The 12,267-nt window shown below is 31.4% G+C and overlaps 2 protein-coding genes across 3 annotated transcripts; one reads left to right on the forward strand and one right to left on the reverse strand.

Annotated features, from left to right (window-relative positions):
* Positions 1-676: 676 nt before the first annotated feature.
* LOC119192786 (ras suppressor protein 1-like) lies at positions 677-3,332 on the forward strand (the record flags this gene model as incomplete). The annotated part of the gene is given in 6 exon segments (XM_037446551.1): positions 677-902; positions 905-979; positions 1,321-1,403; positions 1,919-2,033; positions 2,347-2,479; positions 2,906-3,332. Coding segments are annotated over 6 exon segments (717 nt in total), but the record flags the coding sequence as incomplete, so codon positions are not given.
* Positions 3,333-3,831: 499 nt separating this feature from the next.
* Positions 3,832-11,259, reverse strand: LOC115445731 (nuclear envelope integral membrane protein 1). Of its 2 annotated transcripts, XM_030172119.2 has the most exons (9): positions 11,020-11,259; positions 10,052-10,179; positions 9,660-9,873; positions 9,145-9,311; positions 7,513-7,728; positions 7,144-7,268; positions 6,805-6,966; positions 6,437-6,517; positions 3,832-5,981 (listed from the first exon to the last, which is right to left on the reverse strand). In XM_030172119.2, the coding sequence occupies exons 1-9, from the start codon at positions 11,099-11,101 to the stop codon at positions 5,816-5,818; spliced, it is 1,341 nt and encodes a 446-aa protein (XP_030027979.1). In that variant the 5' UTR covers positions 11,102-11,259; the 3' UTR covers positions 3,832-5,815. The 2 variants fall into 2 exon arrangements, with proteins under 2 accessions (XP_030027979.1, XP_030027981.1); XM_030172121.2 differs by lacking the exon at positions 6,437-6,517.
* Positions 11,260-12,267: the final 1,008 nt, after the last annotated feature.

Below are 12,267 nucleotides of genomic sequence, written 5' to 3' on the forward strand. Positions count from 1 at the left end.
GGAAAATTTAGAGGATTATTATATTCATACGCTAAATTTAAAATATGACATCATGCGACCTCAGCCCACGAGCCACGATGTATGACTTCATTTGTAATTATTAATGTATGGCTGAATAGAATTTATTTATGAACTAATGTATTTTTAAAATCGTTTGATAATAATATTAATTATATCACTTTCTGACTGAATGAAAACTTTTAAATGCATCTAATATTTTGATTATAAAACAAACTATAACTACTTACTAATTGTTTTATCTTATTTTACAACAATAGTACCAAACCAAACCAAGTATATAATATACATTTACTGATAAATCACTAGATGAGTTCATACTTTCTTATATTTTGTAAAATTGATTCTATTAATAGCTAACACAAGTTTATTTCAAAATTATATTAATGACAGTTGCATTTATATGTAGCCTAAACCCAGAAAAAGCAATATAAATAATTTGTTACGGCTAATCTTCAAAAGCTCATTCTGGTATCATACCAATGATTTTGGGTTTATAGCATGTATACCAGCAAACAAACCTCTTTTGTTTTATAAATGTCAGAGGTTATTGAAGGAGACAAATGCATGTTTATATTGAGCAGACAAGTTTTATGAACCAACATATTGTATCTGTCTTGATAAGTTGTAAACTTCCCAGGCATTTGCATAACACTGTATTTCTTTTACAGTCACTCTTGAGAACATAACTCGTCTCTCCCTCAGTCACAATAAGATACAAGTGGTGCCTGCAGCTCTTGCTAACCTTGTCAACTTGGAGATCCTGAATCTCGCCAACAATCACATCCAAGAGTTACCAGTCAGTTTATCGTCACTGCCCAAGCTACGGATACTCAATGTGTCCCTTAACAGGCTTTACACCCTGCCGAGAGGGTTTGGATCATTCCTGTGCTGGAAATCTTGGACTTGACATACAATAATCTCAATGAGAAAACATTGTCTGGAAATTTCTTTATAATGGGTAAGTATTTTTGATATTATAGCTTAGCTTGCAACTCTATTTGGGTTAATGTCCATTAATGGAAGAAAAGACAGACTATGCCACTCACAGATAATACAGCTTTATAATATAAGTAGAATTTTTGTCCAAACAGTATTTTGAATATTATCCCCTACTTTCATACTTTATGACTTTTATTATATAAATCTAGATTTGGTTATTCATGGCTCTCTCCCATTAGGTAGTAAATCAAAATGTATGAATTACAGGGGAACCATTTAAAAAAATATTCTTTTGGTAAATATTAAAACCATTTTTCATCAGCTGTTTATATGTGTATGAATAGAAATATTTACTTTCAGACAGTCTCCGTGCATTGTACTTGGGTGACAATGATTTCGAATTTCTACCACCTGAAATTGGAAACCTGAAGAATTTGCAAATTGTGAGTTATATGTATTTTTTCCTGCTATGTACAAAGTACCTTGATAAGGTGTATGAGGAAAACCTATAAGTACAATTACATTTGTATTAATTATGAAAACAAGCTACAACATATTGTAAAAAAAAAACAATAAATATTAACACAAGACAATTTATTAAAGAAAATTACCTAATTATGTAATTAATTCTTATATCATACTGAGATCAATAATATGGTTGAAAAGATATTCATTATAAGCTGTTTTCTAGTTAGCACTTTTATTGTACAATTCCATCAATATTTCTAATCAACTACACAGTCTACCTTGCATATGTGGAGTGTTAGTGGCATGCTAATTTACAGTAACCTTGCAATGCAAGTGAATCAATTACACCACCCTGTATATAACATTTTTGATGATAAACTGCAGAAAGATGGTGGTCCATCATTTACAAAGACTTTTCTCAACAAATGTGATTATATAATTATAGAATGTACTTTAAACCGAAATAAATAATATTATCCGTTATTTTCAGCTATCAATGCGAGAAAACGACCTTATCGAAGTACCACGAGAGCTGGGGCAGTTATCGCGACTCCGAGAGTTGCATCTGCAAGGCAATAGGCTGGTGGTACTGCCTCCTGAAATCGGTAGGTTGATATCTGTGGATTAAACTCAATTTGAAAAACATTGTTGAATTACCACAATTTTTTACCGACTTCGAAAATTCAATTCGGCTGTATGTTTTTTCAATAAATGATCTCAATCGCTTTTTCCGATCTATCTCAAAAATGGACCAATCAGAATAAAGTTTTTCTTTGACATGCTTACAAATTAGTTATTTTGTTTGGTTCACTCTTGGAATCGGTTTGAATATTGAGATAGGGATAGTTTATTAAAAACGACATGGCATATAATAAGTTTGAAAACAGGATCGACCTTTTAAAAAGGATTATTTTTCAGGATCACTGGACCTAGCCAGCAATAAATCCGTGTTGCGATTGGAGGGTAACTTCTGGGTACCGCCAATAGAAGATCAGCTGAAGCTGGGACCATCTCATGTGCTGGACTACTTGCGATCTGAGACTTATAAAGTGTAAGTTAATTGATCATTTGTATTATACTTAGAATTATTTATTGTAAAACTTACAAATATTTTAATTTTTGAGCTATCAGCCCTTGCATTTAACCTTAGGAAAACATTTAACTCCTTACTAATAAACCCTGTAGATATATGTCTGTCATCGTCACAACCCTTTGTCTTGCAAATTTAAATTTGACATTAGAGCAACGTATCCAGGTGTACCTACCTACACATAATTTGTTCGTAAGGTTGCGTAAGGGGGTTAGTGTAGAGTCTAATCCATCTTTATTAGGCTGTTGTGCAGAAGAAACTGCCTAAAATTAAAACAGCTATATTATATTTCACCTGTATACATGGTGGATTTTAGCAGAAACATTCTATATAGAAACATGGGTACAACAAAGAACATGTTATACAGGGTGCTTGTTGTATTTGCAGACTGTACAGCCGTCACATGTCGGCCAAACCGCCGCCGCCTGCGCAAACTCTAGACAAGAGCAAGAAAGCGAGCCGCGCCGCCTAACATCTAACAAGTGTCATCAGTTCATACATTAGCCAAAAATAATTGAGACTAAATGAAGATTAGAATTTCTAATATAAACTAATGTGACTAAAGAGATTTATAAAGAAAAATAACCTTTAAAACCACATTAGTTTTGACTAAAAATATTTCGTCAATTTCTAATAGACAAGAGAATAATTAGTTTTAAGGCTTACTAAAATAGGAGATTGGTGCAATACAAGTGTATGCGACATTAAATTATATTTTACTCAGTTTAGTTTTAGTCATGACTACATTATGTAACCTGCATTTAAATACAAAGAGAGGAAAGCTATAAATTTTTAAATAAAAATAGTGAATATATTCAAATCTTTTAATCATACGAAACAACATTTATAATAGTGTTGTATAATATTGGCAGTCACGGGTGGAAATATAAATAAAATGTATAAATTATATTTGAAATAAACAAGACAATACTTAGGAGTTAAATGTAATTAAACACCAGGTAACTTTTAATTATGAGATATTTCATCCAAATGACTTAAAATAAGTATATTACAAACAGGATATTGCAAAAAAAGGGGTATAACAATCATTTTGATCAATACAAACCAACTTAAATACAATAACCATGAGTAAAAAACATACTTATTTTGCAACTTATATATAATCTGGTAAATATAAGCTAGAATACTAATTTATAGAGATATATCAATGAATATTAGACATTATTTCAGGAGAAGTCACAATCTGTTTTCTATACTTTTAATTCTTAAATGGGGATTTTAAACCCCTTTTGTGTAACAACCTGTATATATTGTAACTAAGTTCTCAGTTTTTTAAAACAAGTATAATTAACTTTGTAGGATATATTTTTATATTAAGCAATACCATAACATAGGTATCAAATATTGTCAATACATGGACGCGATTACTGCCAATTAAATTAATTTATTTTCAAATGAATTTCAACATGACACAACAAACTATAAAATAAATATTTGTGGTTATCTTTACTTTCTGACAAAAATTCTATGCCTTACATCAGAGAATTGATTTAGATGCATTTGGTGCTATAATTAAATGTTGTAATGTTTGTTAACGTACAAAAAACATTTTAACGCAATTAAATTATTACTAACAATATTTATTTCATTTAAAATACCTAACTATTCAGTCCCCTCGTTTATACATTGAAGTTGATTTTAAGAAACTCTCAGCATTAAGTAACTACAATGAGAAGACTACAGGTCATTTTAAGTTCCTTTGTAGAGTTACAAATGAGACTGGATAATTTAAAAAATAGGGACAACTCAACTTCGCTACAATTAACATTTTTTTTAAGTTAAGGCACCGTTTTGTAACAGGATATCTTCACACTTCAAGGTTTTCAAAACTACTTAATTTAAAATACTTTATCCATTCTAATTAGTAGTCGTCGTTTAATACCTTTTCGTTATATTCATGACTTACATAAAAATATCAAACAATTGACAGAAAATCTTTTTTATTGGAAACTTATTTTTTCCTTATTCTGAGCATATCTTTTTATTTTGTATGTTAGTTTATTGTTATTTAATAATATTTTTAAACATCCGTATTAAAACTATATTAGAGATCAATATATTTTATCAAAATCGAAAGCTAAACATCTTAATTTTACAACAGACCATTGTTCGAGACTGAAAGGCTAAAAATAAATGAACAAACTGTTGCTATTTGTCAACGACTTGCTTATCTTATTTTGATCATTGAGAGTACAAACCTCAGAAATTTACTCAATGTTGGTCAACATTTTAATTTGATGTGGAGCGTTGAGTCATCTTAAGATAAGCAAAGTTTGAAATAGACTTCAGTAACACAGTATGTATTTTTAGTCAAGGGATCTAAGTAAACACACACCAGTTCATGCGTACATGTATGTAGTAAAAATATATGCAAAAAAATTATGAAAATGGCAGAGTAAATCGCAAAAAAAATCGTATAAAGATTTCCAATGTGTGGTTTGACCTATCTTATTTGTCACTGCCTATGAATATTACTTTTAAGTATAATCTGTTTTTTCTTCACACTTCAAACTTGGCATAAGCAAAAATACACAGGTGTTTTAATTCCCTAAATAAAAGGTCATATTTTATATAATATATTAGAAACAATAATCGAATACTGAATACCCTGTTTAAAGGTCCCTCCACTAATTTTACATAGTGAATAAATAAATTAAAAAACTTAAGTGAGCTTAAATTTTACACAAGGTTATCTGATATTAGTATAGAGGACATGGTATTCAACAACCTCAGTAAGATATTTAGAAACACAGTAAAAAATTAAGAATCACGTAATTATGTTAAATGTAAATTATTGTTTTAAATTGCTTAATATTAGCAACAAAATAGAAAACTTTTTAGAATATAACCTAAGAGTTCAATTAGCCTTTTTGTTAAAAATGTCTTAATTTTGTTTATTATACAAAAACACTTACACACAAGTGTAGCCTTACAATTCAATAGATCTAAATAAAAAATCACACATTACACCATAGGTTACCTCAGAATGACGTACACCACACCCAATTATTAAATGAATGTGTGTTGTATATCTAATATGCCAACACACATTTCACTTTAAATTATGTTATTGGTTGATACAATTTCCACATTACTGCACTATCATAAGGTCTAGAATAGACGTAATTGAACTTTTACATGTTTATTAAGCTCAAATGGAAAGCCTCAAAAGTCATAGAACTCATACTTAGAGGTAATCCGTTATTCACAACAATTCTGCACACTTTCAAATCTTGCAGGACATGAGCCAATCGTTACATCATCAACCAAGATAGCTCAATCATCATCATCACTGTCATCATCGTCTGATATCTCCAAGACCCTGGTGGAGTTGGCTATGGGCTGCGGTTTCTGATTACGCTCCATAGAGAACGCATATGCCTCGTAGTCCATCACTTCGTCATCGCTGAGATGAGAGTTACCTTCTACGAAGCTTGCAAACCTGATTTAAAAAATATAATGTCCTTACTAAGGTGTTTAATTTGTCACAGTTGTATAACAAGTGTAATTTCTGAATTTGGTATCATAAATTTGGTTTATAACATGTAACCGTTTTTTGTCCCTAAAATAAAATAAGTAAATGGCTATTATCACCAACAAAACTAAGTCTAGTCAAAATTGAAATCCACTGAATCAAATATCGAAATTGGATAAACAAGCCTGCAAGTTGTTATACAAATATGATATTCATAATATCACATAACAGGTGAATGGTAGTTCAGAAAATTAAAATCTTTTAGACATCATATCATCCACCCTCAACTTAGAATACCGCCATTTTGGAACATACACGGTATATTTCAGCGTAAAGATAAGTATGTTTATTTTGGTGCAAATAGGGCTGTAGAAAAACCTACCACCGTCAGTCAGTATTAAAAAAAAAACATTTTAAGTCACCTGCCGCTATCCCGGCTAGTGCCGGGTTCTTCCCTACGTAATCTTCTTCGCGGTGTCCAAACACTATCTTCTTGTACAACCCTATAACAACATGATTTACGACTCCATTTAGTTTAAATTCGACTTAGTTTTGTTGGTGTCAAGAGTCATTTTATGTAAAGCTCAGTTTGTTAGATATTGAAAATCTATAAGATTTCGTGTTGACAGTGTGTTCAATTTTGATTAATATATACATAGTCCATTTCCTACACGAGAAATTAGGGATTTTTAAGAATTAATGTAACCAGAATCAAATTTCATCTGCCACCGCCCACAAAAATCGATTGCAGACACTTTAAATATAATGCAAAAAAAATAATTACAATCACCTCTTGGAGTCATGCAGTTTGAGCATGATACTCCATTGCGCGCAGTCGGGGCTGGAGCAATACTTCCGCAGATTCTCCAAAGCCTTCTTCGTCTCTCTGGCTCCTTCTTCATAATATTCTTCATTGGTTAAAAAGCGTTGCTTGGGCGGGAACTTGCGACGCCTGGTAATTTATTTATTATTTAAAATAATGTAACATAAAGTTTCATTCAATTGTAAATTTTTTTTATTACAGAATGTGAGGAGTTTATTAGAACATATTTATTACACTGAACAGTAATTTTGTACCTCTTTTGCTAGTACCAAGACACATATAAAAATAAACAAAAGTCATACGTACCAGTATCCAAGTATTTTGTACTGCAAAGATTCCGGGAAGTACTTGGCAACGAGGGTGGTGATGATGATTGCCGCGGCCGCCTCCTGGTACTCGCTGCTGAAGAGTATCATCAGTACACCAACCATCTACAATAACAAATATGGTATCAGCGTGTTAACAGCAAACTGCGCGTGCGCATCACACCTCTGACTGTGTTAGAATAAACATCAATGATCCTAAACATTGTCTTTATTCTAAAACTTCTATAGTCGTCTTATATCAAATAGTAGTCATACTGAAGTCACAAATAACAATCTATGGTTTAGCTGTCCTTCTGTATGCAACATTAGGTAGGCTTAAAACTTTATACCCATTTGTCGTGTAGTGTACCTGCAAAGTCCACATGACAAGGTTCTTGCTACGCTGGTTCCTGGGCGGACCAATCCTGTAGCACACCACAAAGCTGACGAAGCTTACTATCAGTGTGTACCAGAACATGTATGTCTGGTAGGAAACCATCAGGCTGCGTATGTTCTCCCATATCTGCTGGAATATATACACACCAACCGTCCAGCCACCGATCAGTATACCATAGGTGAGGGTTTTCTGAAAAAAAAATGGAAATAGACAGTTATGAGGGCGTCAAAATATGACGAATTTTTAAACAAATTTCCAGTTTATTACACTGACTATGCATTTTTTATGTATGTATTATAGTCCATTGAAAAGTTACATTTGGGGTTGCGTTTTTTAGAGGACGCAATTTTATTTTTTTGAAGTATAGGGGGTCAGTCTAAAGCTAAAACCAAGTTTGTGGGGTCGCCACCCTTGTCCCAGGCCGCCATCTTGAAAATAGGGGTTGAAATGGTTTTACGATATATCTCTTAAACTATTTATCTGACAAAAAAAATGTATAAACATTTTTTGTTGCAAATTAAATTCTCTACAACTTTGGTCTAGTAACTTTTGTCGTAGAACTATAAATAAAAAGTTATAAGCGAAAATGTTAAGAAATTCAATGTTAAGCAATGTCCATTGCAACGTCATCAGAACGTGTGTTTATAATGTTCATAATACTTTTGTACTCTCATTAATACCCAAATACCCAAAGGACCATTAGGGAACAAAGAACATCTGCCTGCTATTATTATTATTATTTCTAACCTCTCTTATTGTAAGAATAGCTGATAATATTGTGTTTAAGTTGTCGTAAGATATTTATTATCATATTGAATTATAAAAGTCTTTTAAAAGTAAAAATGCTAATAAAAAAAAGTAGTTTTCACTAAAGGTTAAATCGTGTCTAAAATCATTCGAAATCGTCTTCATAATCAAAAACAGAATAAAATACATCCGCACGTACAAATATGTAGCACAACTAAAAGATATAAGTTGAACGACAACATCAACACAATATTATCAGCTATTCTTACAATAAGGGGAGGTTAGAAATAATAATAATAATAGCAGGCAGATGTTCTTTTTGTTCTAATGGTGCCTTAGGTATTTGGGTATTAATGAGTACAAAAAAGTATTATGAACCTATAAACACACGTTCTGATGATGTTGCAATGGACATTGCTTAACATTGAATTTCTTAACATTTTCGCTTATAACTTTTTATTTATAGTTCTACGACAAAAGTTACTAGACCAAAGTTGTAGAGAATTTAATTTGCAACAAAAATGTTTATAATTTTTTGTCAGATAAATAGTTTAAGAGATACATCGTAAAACCATTTCAACCCTAATTTATAACATGGCGGCCGTGGGACAAGGGTGGCGACCCCACAAACTTGGTATTAGCTTTAGACTGACCCCCCCTACACTTCAAAAAAATAAAATTGCGTCCTCTAAAAAACGCAAGGTAAGGCCTAAAAAATGTAACATTTCAATGGACTATTAAATAAATGGAAATTTTAAATCAATCTACAAAACTGATAGAAAATGAATTAAACATGGCTTAAAAGTGTAAAATTTTTATTGTTGTACTACAATCATTTAATTTATTAAACGAACTTACCTTTGGGAGAAGCTTACTGACATAGTACACCAGAATCATAAAGGAGGCAAAAACTCCAACAAATATTCCGCAGAAGTAAAAGAACACAGGGTTACCGCTCAAAGATTTAGATGCAAATATCAGTCCAATACCCAAACACATGAGCAGCACACGCCAGAGGTCCACTCCTAATAAAAATTTAAACATTAAAACATTGTATAACAAATATAAAGATGGTTTTACTTACAATAAATACAAATAAGTATTACAAAGAGAAAACTACTAATAACAACTCTATTATAAAATTATTTAACAGAAAAAAATATTTTATTCGATAAAATGAACATTACACAGCAGAATTTTATTTTTATATTTAATTTTATACATATTAGATACAAGGAAATAGAACAAAACATTGGCAATATTAATGAATAATTGTCTGGAATATTCTTTAGCAAAAGCTATACACAATTAGTTGAGTGGTGAAACAACTATCTATGATAACATACACCAACAAAAAACATTGAACAACTTACGTTGCACGAGCAAATCAATAGTGTGTCGTTCCTTTGTATTCAATGCAATGCATGTCTGATCATACAGACCAAGTGTCATGGTCTTTTGTGCTTTCTTCTGAAACGGATTGACCACTGACCATCCGTAACTGTCTTCTGTGTAGGCTTGATATACTTCCTCTGCATCTTTCCCCATGTAATATCTGAATTCGTCATTCTTTAATTTTATATGAAACTGTAACAAAATATATTGTTTAAAATATACATGTATATTTTAGTCTATTCGCATGTTGAAACATGTAGTAAAAATTAAATGTCATATAATTACTTAATGCACTTAAACACAAAACTATCGAGTTTTAGTAACAGTATTGTTAATAAAATTGATGAGAATGCTCAGTTAATATAACTACCTTGACTGTTTGCCACAAAGTAAACAAGCTTTTAGATGTGCCTGTGTAGCAATAGATGTCAAGAGTCTGTTTTGCTGACGCTGTTGGCACATCTCGCTCTATACTTGCAGGTCCGCTAAGATAGTGAACTGAAAGAGAAACGTTACATAATAAAACAAGTAAAAAGATGGTTAAAATTATTTTTTGTTAAGTGGTTTTTGGATTAGTAGCACAATAGATCTAAATAACATTATTTTTAACAGATAACATTTTCAATCTTATAGAATATGCACTGTAAATTAATATTTAGTTACATTTCCTATAATTCCATAAACCAAGCGGCAGTAATATGTGTTGGTCAAACTTTAGCTGAAAAGCTAATCTAGATTCATACCAGTGGTGATGGCTGAAATTTTCGAAAAAGGAACCTGATATAACATAAGATAAGTACTAATATGCATCAATGCAGTCTGTAAATTGTTTTAATGACTATTAGATTTTACATATGCAACGAAAGGGAAACATACAGGAATCAGATTATATGGACCATTCGCCACCCAGAGTGGATATTTTAATTATACTAGAAAGTTCTAAAATATAATTTTAGCAGAATGAATAGCGCATAACAGCCAAATAAAATTAGTATCACGCTTCCCGGAATTACTTGTGTTGCTGATAAATAAATAGCATTGTTTAAAATTATCTCTTCCTTCAGTTATATCAGCATTAATTGTAAACTTTTGTTACTTTTGTCACAGTTATTTGTGTAAAAAATATAAATTGACAATTATTGAGTAATATATTTTATTTATTCATAAAATATGATTAAGATTATACGATATCATACAAAGATTCACAGTTACAAATATACGTAAACAATAATTTGATGCAAGCAGGTAAACTGTTATGATGTAATATGTTTACGAAATAGTTCACAAATAGCTACTAAATTGAAAAGAAAACCGGAAAAATGTTTTAAATAAACTTACCGACGTAAGGTAAAGAATTTGCATGTGAAAATAAACAAATAAACCAGAACAATAACATCACAATGTGCCTCCAGCAGGCCATGTTTATTTTTCTAGTTGCAAATTACCTCCAACTGTACAGTTTCGTTGGACGTTAGTAGATTAACATAACGTGTTTGTTATCGCAAGGAAAAATATTCAGCTTCCAAAATTAGAGCATGTATCCACGCGCGTCAGTTGTCACAAATCAAAAACAAAACCTCGCATTGACAAATCGAGAATAATAGCTTAGGGATGTGTCTTCGAAAACATAGAGCAACGGAGGTTGGCAATAGGGATGAAATTGAAATCGATGAACCAACCGATAAATAAATGAAAAAGGTAGGTAAAACACATTTCAATTAAAAGACTCTTTGGCTAAGCTATTTTTAATATTCAGTCGTAATTTTGGTGAGTTTTCATAAGCTAAACTATTCATTTAAAATTGAATTTTGCCATATCATAAGTTTTTTTTTAAGATTACACGTGTCCTATAATTAAACGTTGTTTGTAATCTTGAGTAAATAAAATATATTTACTATGCAAAAAAATTACATTATCGTTTAGATGTCGCGGATTTGCCCGCGACAAACCTTTCTCACTGCGAAAGTCTGCACTGTCCTTATGCAACGTTTCATCCCTATCCAATCAGCTATTTCTTTATCATTTCTAACAAACACCTATCATACAAATTACAAACATTCGCATTTATGTAAGTATAATAATATTAGTCAGACTACAGTATAACTTGTTACCGTGCTTATATTATTTTTCCATTCGAGTCCATTGTCTAGTGTCCATTTTATGAAGTGCAGACGACACTGTTATAATTTATAGATATACCTACTTAGCGTTGTGTATTCTGGACTGTCTACAACTAGCGGGGCTATGCTATCAACACTGTTATCGGTATGCACCTAGAGAATTTCAATTTCGTTTAGATAATCTACAACCACGCAATTACACACGTTATTTCGATACTCAAAAAGGAATACCAACAGGAAAAATAAAAAACCATACACATTTCTTACGTTTATTTGGTAAAGCATAAATATTACAAATATAAAGTGGTCATGTACTACACGGCGTTAAAACAAATAAGGCACTTGCTCAATTCTCTGTTCACTAATTGTACTTCACAAGATATTGTACACATTCTTAACTTATGGGAATGTTTAAAATACTGTTTGTATCCAAGGGCAACTTTACTTATAAAAAGGTAAAAGATAA

The sequence above is a fragment of the Manduca sexta genome, unplaced genomic scaffold (genome assembly GCF_014839805.1).
Source record: "Manduca sexta isolate Smith_Timp_Sample1 unplaced genomic scaffold, JHU_Msex_v1.0 HiC_scaffold_3164, whole genome shotgun sequence".
NCBI lineage: Eukaryota > Metazoa > Arthropoda > Insecta > Lepidoptera > Sphingidae > Manduca > Manduca sexta.